General features: G+C 42.2%; 1 protein-coding gene across 1 annotated transcript; it reads right to left on the minus strand.

Annotated features, from left to right (window-relative positions):
- Positions 1–298: 298 nt before the first annotated feature.
- Positions 299–2,858, minus strand: LOC120055459 (zinc finger protein 135-like). The gene is made up of 4 exons (XM_039003321.1): positions 2,431–2,858; positions 2,192–2,295; positions 1,783–1,885; positions 299–1,431 (listed from the first exon to the last, which is right to left on the minus strand). Exons 1-4 carry the CDS (start codon positions 2,780–2,782, stop codon positions 524–526), a joined length of 1,467 nt encoding a protein of 488 aa, XP_038859249.1. The 5' UTR covers positions 2,783–2,858; the 3' UTR covers positions 299–523.
- Between the last annotated feature and the right edge of the window lie 19,057 nt (positions 2,859–21,915).

Here is a 21,915-nt window from a genome sequence, read left to right on the forward strand (position 1 = left end):
AATGCCACATAATGACAAAGGTGAACAGGTTTTTATAAATGTTTGCAAATAAGAAATAACTTATTTACATAATTATTCAGACCCTTTGCTATGAGACTCAAAATTGAGCTCAGGTGCATCATGTCTCCACTGATCATCCTTGATGTTTCTACAACTTGCAAAAATTTCTAAAAACCTGTTTATGCTTTGTCATTATTGGGTAGTGTGTGTGTAGATTGAGGGGCGGGGGCAATTTAATCGAATTTAGAATAAGGCTAATGTAACAAAATGTGGAAAAAGTCAAGGGGTCTGAAGACTTTCCGAAAGCACTGTATATAGTACAAATTGTTTTTGTTTTAGCTTTTTGGTCTTAATTTAAGTTTAGTGTTTGGTTTAAAAAGCTGATTTTATGACTGTGGCTGACTACCCTGCAGAGCAGGGTCATCCCAATAAATGCCAACCTCCGAGTCCCTTTTCTGTTTAAGCTTGGCTGAAGCACGTTTAGGTATGCTTTCACTCATTGAAAAGTTGTTGGTAGAAGTATTTATCCATCGTGAACACTGATGTGTCTGTTGAGGTGATTGGCCGATATGAAAGTCTTCCCACAGTGCAGGCATCTGAACTGCTTACATCCCGTGTGTACGCTCATGTGGACTTTGAGTGAGCCCGACTGTGCGAAGCGCTTGCCGCAGTGACTGCAGCCGTAGCGTCTCTCCCCCGTGTGAACGCTCTGGTGTCGCTTGAGGTTGCTGGAGTCAGAGAAGCGCTTCCCGCACTGTGCGCAGCTGAATGGCTTCTCCCCGGTATGAACCCTCAGGTGTGTCTTGAGATTCTTCAGACAAGCCAAAGTCTTACCGCAGAAACTACAAATTAACAGCTTACCTGCTGAGACGTCGCCATTGTTACTCCCATCATTGTTATGACTGTCATGGGAGACCAAACCATCCGTCATTACCAAAGCATTGGATCCCGTTTCCATGCCTTTTCCTACAGTCCTGTGAGGCTCTGAGGGCAACGGCGCCCTCTGTCTACCGTCCTGGTAAGCTACAGGTTTTTTGTGCTCAGTTATGGAGGGAATCACTTTGTTCATTTCATAGGAAAATCCATTCTCTGAATCCGATTGAGTAGGTACAACATCCACATGAGAGTAAGAGCACTCGGGAAGATCAGCCCCAGGACCCTGTGAGCTAAGGGTCCCAAGTTGTCTGTGGGGCTCAAACATCATACAATCAAGGCCCACACTGTTAAGTATTCCATCACCATTTTCCAGTCCTGGGTTTAAAGATCTTTTGTTCACACTCGGGTTATTTGATCCTGGCAGGAGGCTGTTGTCCGTTTCACCACTCACCCATAAACAAGAGCTGGCGTTCTCCTGTTTGCTGATTGGTTGAGCAGCCTCTGTGTCGACGTTGGATTGCCTTTCTCCTCCATCAGCACTGTGATTTAAAGCTCCTATAGAATCAACAAGGCCGTGTGTGAATCACTATAAACTGGATGCTCATCATGAAGGTAATCATCAAAAATCACATCAGTATACATCTATAGTCTATATGAAAGCCAAAACTGACATGAATTCAGTTGTACTTAAATAAATGTATTAAATTGTATGCCGTATGTAGTTTAACATTGTTGCAATCACTTTACATGACAGTATTCAGTTATTGGGTCAATAGAAAGGTTGATTCATTCATATTTATGGGAAAAGGCATAACTGAAAGCATCAAAGTGGAATGAGGTGTGTATGAAAACATTTTTCCAAAAGGTATAATGAAACCACTTAAGCTTGTCTACCATTTTACTTACCGCTACTCAGTCTCTCCCACTGGTCATGATTCTCCCAGGATTCATCCCACATCTCCTCTTTGATGGTAGGTGATTTGGGGTTTCTCTCTTCCAACCCTGCAGGCTGTGTAAAATCAGTTGGGATGCCAGATATAACTGGGAATAATCCACTTACTGTGCACAAACTGTGAGAAAAATGGTACACCTTACACATGTCAAAGAAAACTGAAAAGATACAACAAGAGCAGTAACAGCACAGTAAACAGGTTAAACAACATCGCTTTACAGCAAGATGACCACTAAGCCTAGGTAGGCTAGGTCATTTTTGCTTTCAGACCTAGGTGGTGTTGATAACCATTGTGAAATATTAGGCTGCCTTTTTGAAATATTGTGGGAAAATGAGGCACACCGAGGCAAACGTAAAGCTTACCTTTCTCTGTGTTGTCGTTTGTCCAGTGTCACCTGAGGACTCTCTGTGCCTAAACATGCTGGTAACCAACTGGGAATCAATTGCTCTCCGACATCGTACCTCGCCTAAAATGAGTAGAGGGGAAAAGCATGCATCCAGACACAATAGACTTTATTAATGACGTCTTAAAACAATTAGTTTCTAAAATTATGTAACCAATGAATGTAAATGAATTGTTATAACCAGTAAATGTAACGTACTGTTTGATGTCTTTTTCGATTCCATGCCAAGGTGAGCTCGAGAGCGACTGTGCAGAAGGATGGAGTTTCCCATTCCCTCTCTCAGAGCACTCGCACTAGACACTTTCATCTCCATCAGCCGTAGTTTTCTCCTCAAAGCTTCATTCTCCTTCTGGCCTCGAGATATCTCCACATGCAGGACGGCATAGCCATTGTCAACAAGCTCGCAGATTTCAGCCACGGCCGCATTAGCCAAAACCTCCATGATGGAAGCTAGCTGAGTGTGAAAAGCAACGGAATTTGCCATTACTAAAGGAAATGCTTTCAGGATTGTTAATACGAAGTGTAGAAGAAATAGTCTGTAGAAAAGCATAGATGCCTACGCCTCGAAATCAAATGTAGTTTAGCATCAATAAAATGTAAACAGAGTGCCTATGTTGACCGGGAAGTATTTTGGATACCTCTCACACTGCGCATGCGTGGTAATTTCACCTAGTCGTCCTACTTCCTCTTTGTCTTCTTCTTCTATGATATTATGGCGGTCCGCAAACAATCGTTTAAGCGCATGCCGCTGGCTACTGTGCTGGAATGTACGATCAATCATGATCAGTGGTGGTAAAAGTATCCAATTGTCATACTTGAGATAAAGTATAGATACCTTAAAATAGAAAGTTACTCAAGTAAAAGTGAAAGTCAGCCAGTAAAATACTACTTGAGTAAAAGTCTAAAAGTGTTTTGGATTTAAATATACTTAAGTATCAAATGTAAATGTAATTGCTAAAAAATACTTAAGTATCAAAAGTAAAAGTATAAATCATTTAAAATTCCTTATATTAATCAAATCAAAAATAATTTGGCACATGGGCAGAAAAAAACAGGTGCAGACCTCACCGTGAAATGCTTACTTACAAACCCTTAACCAACAATGCAGTTTTAAGAAAAATAGAGTTAAGAAATAATTTACTAAATAAACTTAACGTTTAAAAAAGTTACAATAACATAACAAAAACGAGGCTGCAGTATGTACAGGGGGTCAATGTGCTGGGGTACAGGATAGTTGAGGAAATGTATGTAATAGTCCCTAAGGAAGCATTCAGACCCTTTTGACTTTTCCACATTTTGTTAGGTTACAGCCTTATTCTAAAATTGACTACAAAAATAATAAATCTCTCATCAATCTACACATAATACCCCATAATGACAAAGCAAAAACAGGTTTTTAGAAATGTTTGCAAATTAATTGAAAATAAAAAAAACAGAAATAATACATTTACATAAGTATTCAGACTCTTTACTCATTACTTTTTTGAAGCACCTTTGGCAGCGATTACAGCCTCTACTTCTTGGGTATGACGCTACAAGCTTGGCACACCTGTATTTGGGGAGTTTCTCCCATTCTTCTCTACAGATCCTCTCAAACTATGTCAGGTTGGATGGGGAGCATTAATGTACAGCTATTTTCTGTTCTCTCCAGAAATGTTTGATCGTTCAAGTCCGGGCTTAAGCTGGGTCACTCAAGGACATTCAGAGAATTGTCCCGAAGCCACTCCTGCGTTGTCTTGACTGTGTGCTTAGGGTCGTTGTCCTGTTGGAAGGTGAACCTTCGCCCCAGTCTAAGGTCCTGAGCGCTCTGGAGCAGGTTTTCATCAAGGATCTCTCTGTACTTTGCTCCGTTTGTCTTTGCCTCGATCCTGACTAGTCTCCCAGTCCCTGCCGCTGAAAAACATCCCCACAGCATGATGCAGCCACCACCATGCTTCACCGTAGGGATGGTGCCAGGTTTCCTCCAGACGTCATGCTTGGTATTTACTGAGGAGTGGCTTCCATCTGGTCACTCCACCATAACGGCCTGATTGCTGAAGTAGTGCAGAGATGGCTATCCTTCCGGAAGTTTCTCCAATCTCCACAGAGGAACTCTAGAGCTCTGTCAAAGTGACCATCTTGGTCACCTCCCTGACCAAGACCCTTCACCCCCGATTACTCAGTTTGGCCGGCCAGCTCTAGGAAGAGTCTTGATGGTTCCAATTTTCTTCCATTCAAGAACAATGGAGGCCACTGTGTTCTTGGGAACCTTCAATGTTGCAGAAATGTTTTGGTACCCTTCCCCAGATCTGTGACTCGATATAAACCTTTCTCGGAGCTCTACGGACAATTCCTCCAACCTCATGGCTTGGTTTTTGCTCTGACATGCACTGTCAACCGTGAGACCTTATATAGACAGGTGTGTGCCTTTCCAAATCATGTCTAATTAATTGAATTTACCACAAGTGGACTAAAATGAAGTTGTAGACACATCTCAAGGATGATCAATGGAATAGGATGCACCTGAGCTAAATTTTGAGTCTCATAGCAAAGGGTCTGAAAACGTATGTAAAGAAGGTATTTCAGTTTTTTATTTGTAATAAATTTGGAAAAATAAAAAATAAATATTGTTTTTGGGTTGTCATTATGGGATATTGTATGTAGATCCATTTTAGAATAAGGCTGTAATGTAACAAAATGTGGAAAAATAAATGGGGTCTGAATACTTTCCGAATGTGGTTTCAAGACTGGGAACTCAGGGAAAAAACAAGGTCAAATCATGAGGCCAGTGATTTTCAGGTAGGAAAGTTGGAGCTCTAGAAAGACGCTCAAGTTTCCGACTTGGATGACCTTTCAAAACAATTTTTCCCAGTTGCAGCTATTTTTTTCAGAGTTCCTAGTTGTCTTCAATGCACTGAAGTCGGAAGTCTGAGATTTACGAGTTCCCAGTTGTTTTGAACGTGGCAATAGTTCCGCCTGTCGTTAGTTCCGTGCAAGCAAAACCAAAAAAGATGTCGGAAAGGCAACATCGATGTGTCTGGTTTTCCAATTCTATATAATGTCACTTTACTAGAATACAGAGACAAAATCAGAAGGTCAATGGTATGGAGGAGGATTGCAGAGATTGTTGGTGTTGATGGTGGGTGAAGAGAGATTTGCACAACAATGTTTGGTTTGTCCTGCTAGCTACGTAGCTATGAACATCAATCAACCTAAAAGCCGATTTATGGTAAGTCTGGCATCTGCACTGGCCGGACAGCATTTACTGCGATGCGGCCTTGAACAGAAGTCAGGGCATTCATACTTCCTGTACTTCGCGGAGCAGAGCTGTTCTGTCCTACCAAGCAAAAAGGCAGAAACTGCTCATTTGGTGGAAAATGTGTTGTCATTTTTGATACATTAAAGACATTCTTAATCATGTGGACAAGTATCATGCCTCTATTGTATTGTTTTGGAGAAAATGGGGGTCCTGGAGAAAATGGGGGTCCTGGGGAAAATGGGGGTCATGTTAGCAGTAACTGTATAATGTTACTGTGAGACCAATGACCAATTCTCAGTTCCACGCTTTGAGTAATTACTGCCTTTTTGCTTGGTAGGGCAGTCAGTTGTCAAGGAAGTGAGTTTTTGTTTATACAGGACTTACCGCCTCCACCTACCGTCAACCAATCATGTCAATGCGGAGCTATACGGAGCCCTCCGCTTTGTTACACAATTTGGGAGTGCGGTACAGAGCTTGATTTGGCCAATGCAAGCCTCAGGAGGCTCCACAATTACATCACACTCTCCGTATGGAGCCTCCGGCCACATTGCAGGATCAAGCATAAATCGGCTTTAAACTTCAAAACTATGATCAAAGCCACCATTTGTGAATGTGTTGACTAAATAAAATTGTGAACTGCACACCAAAGGGAAGGAATCACCAGTGTAATATGCTACCAATTGTATTATGGTATCTTAACATTATGAATCTCATATATTATACCTTATGGCTCTTTCATTATATCCGTGTCATAACATTGATGATTAAAGTTCACTTCCTGTAAAATACATAGGCCTATAGGTACTTTAGGTAAAGGAAATTGCGTTAAAATTACAAGGCTCCCCACGTCACGCTATTTTCCTTTCTGATACTTTTAATTAGCTTACAAATTGTCAGATTCTTATTTGTACCTTTAATACAAGGACTTGCTCTAAACAATTTCAAATGTCAGAAACATATAGCTCAACAATATGCAAATGCTGTGTGTTTAGCTATTCTCTGCTTCAGATCTACAATGACAAGGGGCACATTGCACATGCCCATTAGGCCAGTAATGCCATCATACTGTAGGCCTATGGCACATGGCTGATATCCTGAGACAGAGTGACAATCAAATAAAAAAGATTAGAGAGCTCGCAACTGTACAAAAACATTATTTTAATATGAGAAAGCAACACAGAAACATAAACAAATTAGAGACTGATCCCCTTCACCCCTTTTTTTTCCTGAATTGTGATCTTTGATTAATAAACACTAGTTCCTCTTGAATAATCTTTTTTAAGTTAACAATTAAAATACAATTAAACACTTCAATGAATCCACATTGAATTAAACATATAATTAAAACATTTACAAGTATGCTAACTCGTTTGTAAATGTCAGACATTTTAGTAAGTAAGCTATTATTACTAAAGCATAATTTCGGATGAACAAAAAATTGTCCATACCAGAGGTGGCCAACCTTGCTCCACTCCCTGATCTACTGGTTGAGCAGACTTCTATTCCAGCCCATCAATAATACACATTATAATGGTCTGCTTAAAACATGTTGGTAATACAGACTCGGACAGGGAGAGGTTGAAAATGTCAGTGAAGACACTTGCCAGTTGGTCAGCGCATGCTTGCAGTACACGTCCTGGTAATCCGTCTGGCCTTGTGAATGTTGACCTGCTTAAAGGATGTTGACCTGCTTACTGGAACAGCTGGTGCTCTCATGCATGTTTCAGTGTTATTTGCTTTGAAGCGAGCATAGACGTAATTTAGCTCACCTAGTAGGCTCGTGTCACTGGGCAGCTCTCGGCTGTGCTTCCCTTTTGTAGTCTGTAATGGTTTGCAAGCCCTGTCACATCTGACGAGCGTCGGGGCAGGTATAGTACGATTCGATCTTAGTCCTGTTTTGACGCTTTGCCTGTTTGATGGTTCGTCGGAGGACATAGAGGGATTTCTTATAATCTTCCACTCTAGCCTTTAGCTCAGTGCGGATATTGCCTGTAATCCATGACTTCTGCTTGTGGTATATACGTACAGTCACTGTGGGGATGACGTCATCGATGCACTTATTGATGAAGCCAATGACTGATTATTATGAGAACGTATTAGAGTATTATTTGTTCCTGCTAAAGTAGGCTCTGTAATGTTAGCTTTAGCTTCTTACTTCATCCCTCTAGCTGGCTAAGTAATACCTGTCAGAGTCCTTCAACGTTACTGCAATAGAAGTCTCTACCGGCAGCTAGCCATCTGACTGACTAACATATCTATAAGCTGCTATTTACCAGTTCTGCACGCATTCGTCATCTCACAACAGCGGCTCTTGTTGCCTACTTGAGCCAACTGCAAGCTGGGGTAGTTCGTTTCACTTCTCATGCCCTCGGTCTGTGCCACGAGAGGACAGATTTAGCCTTTTGAGAGAGAGTGGTGAATGTGCAGCTTAAAAGAAAAATACAGGAGGCAAATTCGGGAGAGGCGGGCAAACACAATGAAAAAAACACTGTTCACGATTCCACTCGTTCACAAAGAGGCAGATGCGATTAGAACTCAGTCATATCAAGAATATAAGCGTTCTGAGCTTTGATTTAAAGCTGAGAACAATATTAAGATGTTGACCCGGAATAGATTTTCTTTATTGTATACAAAATACATATTTTTATCCACAAAAATATAAGCATAATTAGAAAAAAATACAGAGGTCCGGGTAGTAACAGCCAAGGTCGGCTGAGAATTAGAGCTCCAAACAAGAAACCAAAAAAGCAATACATGTACTGGATAACATTTTCTAACAGCAGGAAGCAGCAAGAAAAATATTAAGTTGAGGTCAGGAACAGATTGTGCTGACCAACTGGTAGATGTCTTCACTGACATTTTCAACATGTCCCTGATTGAGTCTGTAATACCAACATGTTTCAAGCAGACCACCATAGTCCCTGTGCCCATGAACACAAAGGCAACCTGCCTAAATGACTACAGACCCGTAGCACTCACGTCCGTAGCCATGAAAGGTTGGTAATGGCTCACATCAACACCATTATCCCAGAAACCCTAGACCCACTCCAATTTGCATACCGCCCAAACAGATCCACAGATGATGCAATCTCTATTGCACTCCACACTGCCCTTTCCCACCTGGACAAAAGGAACACTTATGTGAGAATGCTATTCATTGACTACAGCTCAGTGTTCAACACCATAGTACCCTCAAAGCTCATCACTAAGCTAAGGATCTTGGGACTAAACACCTCCCTCTGCAACTAGATCCTGGACTTCCTGACGGGCTGCCCCCAGGTGGTGAGGGTAAGTAGCAACACATCTGCCACCCTGATCCTCAACACTGGAGCTCCACAGGGGTGCGTGCTCAGTCCCCTCCTGAACTCCCTGTTCACCCACGACTGCATGGCCAGGCACGACTCCAACACCATCATTAAGTTTGCAGCCGACACAACAGTGGTAGGCCTGATCACCGTCAACGACGAGACAGCCCATAGGGAGAAGGTCAGAGACCTGGCCGGGTGGTGCCAGAATAACAACCTATCCCTCAACGTAACCAAGACTAAGGAGATGATTGTGGACTACAGGAAAAGGAGGACCGAGCACACCCCCATTCTCATCCACGGGGCTGTAGTGGAGCAGGTTGAGAGCTTCAAGTTCCTTGGTGTCCACATCAACAACAAACTAGAATGGTCCAAACACACCAAGACAGTCGTGAAGAGGGCACGACAAAGCCTATTCCCCCTCAGGAAACTAAAAAGATTTGGCATGGGTCCTGAGATCCTCAAAAGGTTCTACAGCTGCAACATTAAGAGCATCCTGACTGGTTGCATCCCTTCCTGGTACGGCAATTGCTTGGCCTCTGACCGCAAGGCACTCCAGAGGGTAGTGCGTACGGCCCAGTACATCACTGGGTCTAAGCTGCCTGCCATCCAGGACCTCTATACCAGGCGGTGTCAGAGGAAGGCCCTGAAAATTGTCAAAGACCCCAGCCACCCCAGTCATAGACTGTTCTCTCTACTACCGCATGGCAAGCGGTACCGGAGTGCCAAGTCTAGGACAAAAAGGCTTCTCAACAGTTTTAACCCCAAGCCATAAGACTCCTGAACAGGTAATCAAATGGCTAACCGGACTATTTGCATGGTGTGCCCACCCCAACCCCTCTTTTTACGCTGCTGCTACTCTCTGTTTATCATATATGCATAGTCACTTTAACTATACATTCATGTACATACTACCTCAATCAGCCTGACTAACCGGTGTCTGTATGTAGCCTCGCTACTTTTATAGCCTCGCTACCTGTCTTTTTACTGTTCTTTACCTACCTATTGTTCACCTAATACCTTTTTTGCACTATTGGTTAGAGCCTGTAAGTAATTTCACTGTAAGGTCTACTACACCTGTTGTATTCGGCGCACGTGACAAATACATTTTGATTTGATTTGAGATTCCATGGACTTCATAATGAGGAGATAGAAGACTCACCCCACCATTAAGTATGCAAGACTAATCACGGCTACTAAGGAGGAGGTGGCAGAATGCTACATCCCAGGAAAAGATCAGCAAAATGTTTCAACCACCTAGAAATTAAAGTCCAACATGCCTACGAGATGCATGCAGATATACGCCCCCCAAGACACCAAAGAAAACAGGTTAAGAGAGGATGGCCTCTATGAAAATTACACAGATAGACAGCAAGCCATGATCAGCAGGCATGGGCAGTTATTAACTGACTGGATTGACGAGGTGTAGAATGAAGTTGGTTGTAGGAGTACTACTGAGGTTAATGTAAAATGACCCTGTACTAATGAACAATTGCAATGTCTATCCTACCTGGGATTCTGTGTGCATTCCGAGCTTCGACTATGCGTCTTAAATCTATTTTGCTTACTCCACAGGTCAGTTTGGAGACATAATATGCATCAGGAGAGACAATAGTTCGTGTTTTCTAATGGCTCAGCAGTAATTTTCCACTCCCGAAGTTGCTTTATAGTGGTATGTCTGACTTGTCTCATCTCTTTCACTCCCCTGCAGGGTTCTGTGTCTATGAATCTCTTTTAGCCTTGAGGCGCTTTCTCTTTCTTGACTGCAATAACTCACACATCTCTCAAACCGTTTCTTATAAGAAGCAGAGACTAGAAAAGAACTGTTGAACAAATTAAACCTTATAATGCATATATATATTGCTAATCTGTGGTCCAGGACCCTATAAATGTAGTGGGGGAGGGGTCTTATAGCCTTTCCCCTTCTATTAATACAACATAAGCATAATCAATTATTATAATACATCAATCATTTGGTGCAATGACCCCAAGGTGAACCCCATCAATGTGTTCTGCAAGTGTGAGAGAGAAGTGTTATTGGGGGGTTGGTGGGGGGGGGGGGGGGGGGGGGTGAATTGTTCTTGGACTGCATATAGAAAGAGGCTGGACATTCTCTCAGTAACATACATGACATGTTTTTATCTGAAGAAGATATGATTTATTTGGAACTGAGAGTGCCGTGCCACTATGCACAAGTTTTTGATTTAAAACCAATCCTCACCTCAAGTTGTTAGAGCATGGATTTCGCCTCTACTGTACTATCCTTGAACTGCATACAAAAAAAATGTCTGTGTTTTTTACAGAGAATGTTTTCCCCGTTCTTCAACGATAGGCCTAGTGGCATTGTGGACGATAATGGAATATATTATTTTTGTATAAATGCCATCTTGTTGTGCATATCCTTACCTAACAGCTTACTTACCTTTACACTTCCACCTTTAGACATCATAAATGACAAGGTTGTTTTAAACTGTCATTGTAGCGTGGCCTACAATCTTAGAGCTGAAGCCATCTACACTCTTTGAAAAAAATATAAAGGCAACATGCAACAATTTCAAGGATTTACAGTTTATTTAAGGAAACCAGTCAATTGAAATAAATTCATTATGCCCCGATCTATGGATTTCACATGACTGGGAATACAGATATGCATCTGTTGGTCACAGATATCTTTTTTTTTTTTTTTTTAAGTAGGGCGTGAATCAGAAAACCAGTCAGTATCTGGTGTGACCACCATTTGCCTCACGCAGCGCAAAACATCTCCTTCGCTGTTGATTGTGGCCCGTGGAATGTTGTCCCACTCATTTTCAATGGCTATGCGAAGTTGCTGGATATTGGCGGGAACTGGTACACGCTGTCATCCGTGTCAATCCAGAGCATCCCAAACATGCTCAATGGTTGACATGTCTGTTGCGTATGCAGGCCATGGAAGAACTGGGACATTTTCAGCTTCCAGGAATTGTGTACAGATCCTTCCGACATGGGGCCGTGCATTATCGTGCTGAAACATGAGGTGATGGCAGCGGATGAATGGCACGACAATGGACCTCAGGATCTCATCACGGTATCTCTGTGCATTCAAATTGCCATTGATAAAATGTGGTCGTTGACTGGCTGATAGGGGGATAGTCCTACTGGCTGATAGGACTGGTGTTGTCACTATGAGTGTGACTGACAGTCATTCTCATACATTAAATTGTGACATTAATGTCACATAGATATGTGTTTAAATGGTGTCAGATCATGTTTTCCAAATGTGTCTGTTTATGTTTGCCTGTTTTCAAAAGGAACATTGTGGTGGGTGAGCTGCAGATGGGAAGCACGGTCACAGTCTGGCCTTTGGAAATTGTTGTGGATAGCGAGTTCATGTCAGTCTCGATGGTTCTCCAGCTTTAGCTGTTGTTCAGTATGACTGATTTCCCATTGTTGTAGATGTCTTTGGGCTGTATTGATACATTTATACATGTCCCAGATGTTGTCAGGAGTGTCTTGCCTTGTGTAGTCTGTGCTTGATGTCTTTTTAGAGGTGGAGTTTTCTTTGCAAGGTATGTAAAAGCAGTTATAGCAGGTTTTTCCATTCCAAGCATTACTCCATGTTGTTTCTTAATGTAAATATGTGGTCCATAAAGCCTCTCCAGATCCTGAAGCCAGCTTGTGCTTTACACAGGGTCTGTTCAAAGGCACTGTTGATCCCAATAGAAGTACAGTAACCGCTTATTCAGCAGTGATTCAAAACGGAACATGCTAACATTATAGATGACTTTAGAAAAGAAACTGTGTCCCTCTTTAAAAGACGGTGCATAGTAAAATATCATTTGTGGTTGAATCAGAGCTGGGGTTGAAGTTTAAAGGTTGTGCAACATCAAAACCATGTTGTCCTGGGTATTAAGTCCTATTTGGTAAAGGCCAGTTGAAAGTAGGCTCAGCAAAGTATTCTATTGAAAAAACAGATCACACCAGCATTTAATCTGCAGGCTTGGGTTGTTTTAACCTGTTTTAACCTCAAACATGAAGAAAATGTAACATGAAGAAAATAATCAAACTAATCCACTAAAAGCGTGATTGACTGTAAAGTGTAGCATTGCAGGTCTTTGTGTATTATAAATACTGATCAGCATTGTTAATCTAGGAGTTCCCGTGTCTAGTCGCTTGTAGGCCTACAGCACCCCTATAGTATAGGATTCATAAAGGCTTTTAAAACACAAAGAGTGTATAGTTCAGTTGTTTGTTAATGAATCAAACATAAGATTTTCTAATTGTTTTACTCTTTAACATTATGTTATACTTTATGTAAATACTACCATGTCATTTAAATCAACCCTGGAGCCCTTAAAAGCCATTCAATTTGACTCTGGCCTAAATATACTTATATGTATTTTTCTCCCTTTTTTTTGTTGATACAGCAACAATGAAAGAAACAGTCCTGGGCCAATGCTGCAAGACAATCATCAGATGCAAGGCCTGCGTGGAGCAATGGCTCTTCCCATCTAACCAGTGCTTAAAATGTAGGGGGCCTTGATACACAGACACATTGATTAATGTAGTTGGGCTCCAGGAAGCCTTGGAACATCTCAAAAAGTTATCTGACTAAAAGGGTGTAAATTCTTATACGTTTTTTTAACATGGAACTATGTTTGTCTGTACGTTATTACATATGTAAATTAGTCACAGGCGATATCTCTGACAAGGCAAACTGAATATTCTTCCGCTTCTCTATGTTCACTACATACTTCGTCTGACACCCTGCCCAAAGTCCTCAAATTGATTTTGTCCCCCCACACCAAACACGATCACGACATGCAGGTTGAATATCAAAACAAACTCTGAACCAATTATATTAATTGGGGGACAGGTCGAAAGCATTAAACATGTATGGCAATTTAGCTAGCTAGCTTGCAGTTGCTAGCTAATTTGTCCTATTTAGCTAGCTAGTTATTGAGTTATTATTTTTCTTGAAATGCACAAGGTCCTCTACTCCGACCATTAATCCACACATAAAATGGTCAACCGAATCGTTTCTAGTCATCTCTCCTCCTTCCAGGCTTCTTTTTCTTCTTTGAACTTTATATGGCGATTGGCAACTTACTTTCATAATAAGGTGCATTACCACAACCGACCTCAGTTCATATTTCAATCACCCACGTGGGTATATGTTCCTAAAAACCAATGAGAAGATGGCACGTGGGTATATGTTCCTAAAAACCAATGAGAAGATGGGAGAGGCAGGACTTGCAGCACGTTCTGCGTCACAAATAGAACTTCTATTTTAGCGCCTGGCAATGCAGACGCTCGTTGGCGCGCACGAGCAGTGTGGGTGCAATGATAGCATGTATGTGTACATTTATTTTGCAATGCTCGCACACGTGACGCGACCGGTGTGGTCAGCATGTGAGACTGCCATCGTTGAAGTCGATTGTGGTGACGTCAAAATGAGGGATGTTGTACAACAACAAAAAATCTGCGATTGTTTGTTTTCTTGATATGTTAAATGTTCGTTTATGTTTAATTTGTTTATAGGTTGTTATATGTTTATGTTACACAATAAAACTATTTTGTGGTTTTAAGATGTATTGCGTTATGTAAGTTCAACATCTTTTCCAGCTGTCAGTGATGCGAAAGACACATTTCGGTTGAATGTATTATGTTGTGCAACTGAATAGGTATCCCCTTTCCCTCCTTTCCTTCTTCCGATTTAATTAATTGATATGTGTTGGGAGTATACATGACAATATCCGTAGGAAAACAGGGCAGCAAAGTTATCCAAACATTAGCATTAGTTTCATTTATAACTTTTTTTCTTACAAATTTATGGGGTGAACAGAAGCAAAGTAGCAGTTACTGAAATTATCGCACTCAAGGATAAAGTTCTTAATTTTTACAGAAATAAAGCATGGAAAATATACAAGACAAGAAAAATACATTTTATTTTCTTCACACCAACTGACAGAACTGTAACTCTTGCAATTGCCATATCAACAGAGTTGATTGGAATTTGTTTCAGTGCAGCTCATACCAACAAAACCAGTACACAGTGAAATAAAAAAATCCATTAAAGCATTCATATTTTATCTTGAGTGCTAACCAGAAGAGTTTTGTCCTCAAAGTGCCTGTGAGAGGAAGGTACAACAATATTGAGACTCAGCCACTGTGAGTGTCCTCAAGGTGAGGAGGTGTTGAAGGTACCCCCCGGGGGTCGGCGGGAGGCGAAGGGGGAGTAGTCCTCACGGGCGAACATGAAGACGTCGCTCGTAACAGGAAGTGCAAGAAGTCGTATATCATGGCGCGGAGCTCCGGGTGCTGCCGCAGGTATGAGGCATGCTTCGCCTTCAACTCCTCCTGTACATTCCTAATAGTGTGTGTGTATCTGTGTGTCTGTGTGTTTGGGGCTCAGCTGGCCAGGTGCCTAAACAGGAACAGGATGTGATATCACACAAGGAGAAAGAGATGACAAGAGCAGTGGTGCCCTGTATGTCCCAGGTTTCTCTAGTCTAGGCCGGGTTACTGTAAAAGCACTGTGACAAAAGAAAAAGGCCATATATAATTTTTCTTGATTGATTGTGTAAGTGGACGTGATGTCCACTTACCCATCAGGTAGGAAGTAGCAGTGCCAACACTGCCAAGTGGCTGGGATGTCTTCCACTGAGTCCACTGTCTTCTCCACCCCAAACACCTCCAAGAGCACCACTCCCACCGTCTGCACACCAGCTCCCTTTGACCACAGATAGATCACACATTAACCACACAACATGGTCAATACATGGTCAAACCTCATCCCCAGGCTATTGCACACAGCGCATATATGCTTGGGATATCAACCACTCAAAGTTGGCCTTACTGGGAGTGACCATAGAATTCTATGGGACCTATTGAGTAAAGTGTTTGTCATTTAATTTTAATCACAGAATGGTGAGGCGTACCTCTGCTTATGGTGTGCTAGCATACGGGGGATGGTTAGGTGGAAGTTGTTATGGGAGATGATTGGTTGGTAGATTAAGGCGATTAAGCCAATGCCTATGTGCTGGGATATTCTCCTGGCACTCTGTATTGGCTAACGAAGGCCAAGTTTGACACGTTGTCCCACCAGACTCTTCACGCATTTGGGCGGAAATGTCTGGGAATGAGATTAAATCAAACTGATTAAATCAAACTGATTAAATCAAACTGAGAACACACATCAACTTCATAGAAGAGTGAACACACTAATCTCTCTAAAAAAAAAAACTTTCATGAGTATTATGGGTAGGGCAGACTAAATCAACAGACACACTCACCTATGTGGAGGTTGATATGTGTGGGTCCTGGTGAAAGGATGGTCATGCTTTTCAGGATGCTCTTCCTCAGAGGGAGCAGCATCAGAAGCAGCAGGCTAGAGCCCTCACACACTAACCCCTTCAGAGAGGACAGAGGGTACAACACAGTCCACCTTCTCACTTACCACACACACACACACACTTAGAGCCTTCAAATACATAACCTCTAGAAAGCACATCGGGAAACACTCACTCTGCCCGCTTACCTTACACAACCTCCTTACTAGGGTTGTTGTGGTGACCGTATTACTGCCACACTGGCCGTCACGAGTCATGAAGGCAGTCAAATTCCACATGACCGTTTAGTCACGGCAATTAGGCTTCTCCAAACTCTGATGCTGCTGATGGTCATTAGTAGCCTGCCAAACTTGCTAACTGCCTGGTACTCAGGACTCTATTGTCCCTCTAACCGCTCTGACATCAATGCAAATGTAATCGAAAATCTAATCAAACACTTCATGAGAGCCCATGAGCTCATGTTGCGCAACATTTCTATAGGCTCTGCAATTGCATGAGAAAACATAGTGATGGCATCTATTGAAAAGAGGAGGATCACATCAGCTTTTTATAGGCTTGGCCTGCTATATTTATTTATCAACTTTCCTAATATTAAGCACATTGCTTATCTTTACAACAGGAGTATAGCCTACCTAGCTGGCATGAAAATGAACCACGGGAAAAGCATCCTCAATTCGCTATTGAAGTGCATAGATAGTATTTTTTCCCCTGACCCTGTTGAGACAGGTGCATGATAATGGTCCATTCTAAATCAAAACATTTCACACATATATTATTTAGTATGTGTAAAGACAAGATTAAATCAAGAATAGTCTGATGGGTGACAATATTAGCCTATCACTTGTAACTTTTTCTAATCATAGTCGCATACCTCATGTAGCCTAGACCATAGGCCTACAGTTGAAGTCGGAAGTTTACATACACTTTAACCAAATACATTTAATCTCAGTTTTTCATAATTCCTGACATTTAATCCGAGTAAAAATTCCCTGTTTTAGGTCAGTTAGGATCGCCACTTTATTTTCAGAATGTGAAATGTCAGAAAAATAGATGAGAGAATGATTTATTTCAGCTTTTATTTCTTTCATCACATTCCCAGTGGGTCAGAAGTTTACATACACTCAATTTGTATTTGGTAGCATTGCCTTTAAATTGTTTAACTTGGGTCAAACGTTTCGGGTAGCCTTCCACAAGCTTCCCACAATAATTTGGGTGAATTTTGGCCCATTCCTCCTGACAGAGCTGGTGTAACTGAGTCAGGTTTGTAGGCCTCCTTGCTCACACACGCTTTTTCAGTTCTGCCCACAAATTTTTATATAGGATTGAGGTCAGGGCTTTGTGATGGCCACTCCAATACCTTGACTTTCTTAACCTTAAGCCATTTTGCCACAACTTTGGAAGTATGCTTGGGGTCATTGTCCATTTGGAAGACCCATTTATGACCAACCTTTAACTTCCTGACTGATGTCTTGAGATATTGCTTCAATATATCCACATAATTTTCCATCCTCATGATGCCATCTATTTTGTGAACTGCACCAGTCCCTCCTGCAGGAAAGCACCCCCAAAACATGATGCTGCCACCCCCGTGCTCCACGGTTACGATGGTGTTCTTTGGCTTGCAAACCTCCCCGTTTTTCCTCCAAACATAACGATGGTCATTATAGCCAAACAGTTCTATTTTTGTTTCATCAGACCAGAGGACATTGAACTGTCAATGCCTGGACTACGTTAATTTTGGTGAATCTCTTATACAATGGGTTAAAGTTATGTACAGCAACCCCAGGTGTAAAATAGTAAACAATGGTTTACTATTTTTTAAACAACAGAGGATTGGGTGATCTCGCTCTCCGAGGCTGACGTGAGAAGACTCTTTAATCAGGTCAACACCAGCAGGGCTGCGGGCTAACGGTATTCCAGGGCACGTTCTCAGAGCATGAGCAGAACAGCTGGCAGGCATACTCACGGTAATTTTTAACATCTCCTTGTCACAGTCTGTAATCCCCACATTTTGTATTTTTATTTATTATGGATCCCCATTAGCTGCTGCCAAGGATTCAGTTACCGGATGTGGAATAGAGTTCCATGTAGGCATGGCTCTATGTAGTGCTATGCACCTCCCATAGTCTGTTCTGGACTTGGGGACTGTGAAGAGATCTCTGGTGGCATGTCTTGTGTGGTATGCATGGGTGTCTGAGCTGTGTGCTAGTCATTTCAACAGACAGCTCAGTGCTTTCAACATGTCAATACCTCTCACAAATACAAGTAGTGACGAAGTCAATCTCTCCTCTCTCCTCTAATGGTGAAGACATATGCATATGTCTTCACCATTATTCTACAATGTAGAAAATAGTGAAAATAAAGAAAAACCCTGGAATGAGTTGGTGTGTCCAAACTTTTGACTGGTACTGTACATTTTTTTTAAATGAATGATTTGGCCAATTCCTTATATTTTCACATGTATCCTGAAAATGCATCTAAAATATATTTTAAGTATTTTTTTTCAATATGGGATAGCCTACTACAGACACAATATGATCAATCAAAATGGTTTCTCTTCCGTGTGAACATTCTGATGTTTCTTCAGATAACCAGCCTGGCCAGCGGAAGGGTTTCTCTCCTGTGTGAACCCACTGGTGAACCAGAAGATACTTTGGACATGTAAAACTCTTTCTTACAGAAGCCACAAACAAACGAAAGTCCGCTTTCGAAGCGTGCGTTGCATTTTATGTCCTGCACTGACATGTAGCGTTGGACTACGGCCACTTTTGGCCTTGCTATGTTCTCTCTCATATTTCCTTGACGGTTAGAGAAAAGCCTCTCGGCAAGATTTCCAAAGTCTTCACTAGCCTCGTAAGAAATGCAGGTTTTGTGGATGTAAATCATTACTAGAATCCCTATCATAATAATTATTACTGCTAGATTGATGTTTTTCTTCATAGGGTCCAGAATCAAGCATCGCAGCCTCTGGTTTCACATTGTTAGATTCAACAGCGAACAAACTGCTTTCTTCAGCTATGGTTGTAAACTCAGCAAAAAAAGAAACGTCCTCTCACTGTCAACTGCGTTAATTTTCAGCAAACTTAACATGTGTAAATATTTGTATGAACATAAGATTCAACAACTGAGACATAAACTGAAGAAGTTCCACAGACATTTGACTAACAGAAATGGAATAATGTGACCCTGAACAAAGGGGGGGTCAAAATCAAAAGTAACAGTCAGTATCTGGTGTGGCCACCAGCTGCATTAAGTACTGCAGTGCATCTCCTCCTCATGGACTGCACCAGTTTTGCCTAGTTCTTGCTGTGAGATGTTACCCCACTCTTCCACCAAGGCACCTGCAAGTTCTCAGACATTTCTGGGGGGGAACGGCCCTAGCCCTCACCCTCCGATCCAACAGGTCCCAGACGTGCTCAATGGGATTGAGATCCGGGCTCTTCGCTGGCCATGGCAGAACACTGACTTGTATTTCCTGTACTTCCTGTCTTGCAGTATGGCTGGTGGCATTGTCATGCTGGAGGGTCATGTCCGGATGAGCCTGCAGGAAGGGTACCACATGAGGGAGGAGGATGTCTTCCCTGTAACACACAGCGTTGAGATTGCCTGCAATGACAACAAGCTCAGTCAGATGATGCTGTGACACACCTCAGACCATGACGGACCCTCCACCTCCAAATCAATCCCGCTCCAGAGTACAGGCCTCGGTGTAACGCTCATTCCTTCAACGATAAACGCGAATCCGACTATCACCCCTGGTGAGACAAAACCGTGACTCGTCAGTGAATAGCACTTTTTGCCAGTCCTGTCTGGTCCAGCGACGGTGGATTTGTGCCCATAGGCGACGTTGTTGCCGGTGATGTCTGGTGAGGACCTGCCTTACAACAGGCCTACAAGCCCTCAGTCCAGCCTCTCTCAGCCTATTGCGGACAGTCTGAGCACTGATGGAGGGATTGTGCGTTCCTGGTGTAACTTGGGAAGTTGTTGTTGCCATCCTGTTCCTGACCCGCAGGTGTGATGTTCGGATGTACCGATCCTGTGCAGGTGTTTTTACACTTGGTCTGCCACTGCGAGGACGATCAGCTGTCCGTCCTGTCTCCCTGTAGCGCTGTCTTAAACGTCTCACAGTATGGACATTGCAATTTATTGCCCTGGCCACATCTGCAGTCCTCATGCCTCCTTGCAGCATGCCTAAGGCACGTTCACGCAGATGAGCAGGGACCCTGGGCATCTTTCTTTTGCTGTTTTTCAGAGTCAGTAGAAAGGCCTCTTTAGTGTCCTAAGTTTCCATAACTGTGACCTTAATTGCCTACCGTCTGTAAGCTGTCAGTGTCTTAACGACCGTTCCACAGGTGCATGTTCATTAACTGTTTATGGTTCATTAAACAAGCATGGGAAACAGTGTTTAAACCCTTTACAATGAAGATCTGTGAAGTTATTTGAATTTTTACGAATTATCTTTGAAAGACAGGGTCCTGAAAAAGGGACGTTTCTTTTTCTGCTGAGTTTATGTTATTGTTGCTTCGGGTGAGCTGTGACACGAATGGGGCTCATTTCCGCAGCGTAAGAGCAAGCTGGATCCTCAGAATCTGTTTCAGAGTGCTCCTTTTTCTTTATTCTCCCGGATAGTCACCAGTTGAAGTATCTTGAGGTATGGAATGCTTTTGCCTGTTTCAGTACTTGGTGTCCACAAGTCTGAGTATCCCTGCTTCCGTACGCAGTGTGCAGCGTTCATATGCTGACGCTTCAGGATCGTGCTCTCCCTACCTCTGCGTTAATGTGCGAATCAATCACATCCCTTTGGCTTCATCATCATCACCTGATTCAAAACTGCCTATAGGAGGGGGAAATAGTGGATAATTCCCTTTCGGAGAAATCATTCTGATGGGGTTGGTATTTTCTAGTATAGATAAACCATCCATTCCGTTTGACATTTTATTATATGCCAACATTGCACTTACTATATCCTGTAGGCGTACGGTGTCCTCCAGTCTAAACTCTTCGCTTTGGATGCACTCATGCTTGCCTTCACCATAGACAGTAGGGAACCAGATTCATCCTTTCTTAAAATCGTTCAATACCATATCAAGAAGAGCATGCAACTCCCAATTCCATAAAGTAATAATAATGTAATAACACATTAGGAAGAACTCACGACTATCCTCATACCAGTGCTGCATTTTTAACTAGAGTGCCTGTAATCCTATTTAACATTTCCAAGATAAGAGATATTATACATTTTGTCATGTTTTTTAGTCATCTTCCTAGCTTTGCTAATATACTATAGACAATATTGTTTTACAGGATGTTCCTCTTCTTTGCTTGGATGCTCTCCATCGCAACAAAAATCAACTCTTTGCCAACTGGACTCCAGTGGTCGTCAGCCTCTAAAAACACAAAGAGTAAAAACATTGACCTGGTGTGTTAGCTTTATGTGGCAATCGAGAATTGAGGAGAAAACCCATGAAAACTATAGAAATAACTACAGTGGCTAGTAAAATAGTGGTGATATCAATACATTGGTTAAATCATTGTAGGCTAATTGTAAACAGCCAGGTTCCCTGAGTTGGTGACTGGTCTCACTGGGATCGAGGTGATTTCTGACGGAGTGTTTGTGCGCTACTGACTCCTTTCCATGTCCTTGCGTATTACGCTTCTCCATGATTGGTATCCTCTGCCTAAAAAATGTGTTTACTTTTTGACCTAATTCCTAGTGTAAAACGGCGTATCCATCCTCCACACGTTTGCCACGGCGGCGTTTACCAAGACCTCCGTAAATGGAGGTGAGCGGTTTGTGAAAGAAGAAGTCGAC

This window comes from Salvelinus namaycush, chromosome 11, assembly GCF_016432855.1.
Source record: "Salvelinus namaycush isolate Seneca chromosome 11, SaNama_1.0, whole genome shotgun sequence".
Lineage (NCBI taxonomy): Eukaryota > Metazoa > Chordata > Actinopteri > Salmoniformes > Salmonidae > Salvelinus > Salvelinus namaycush.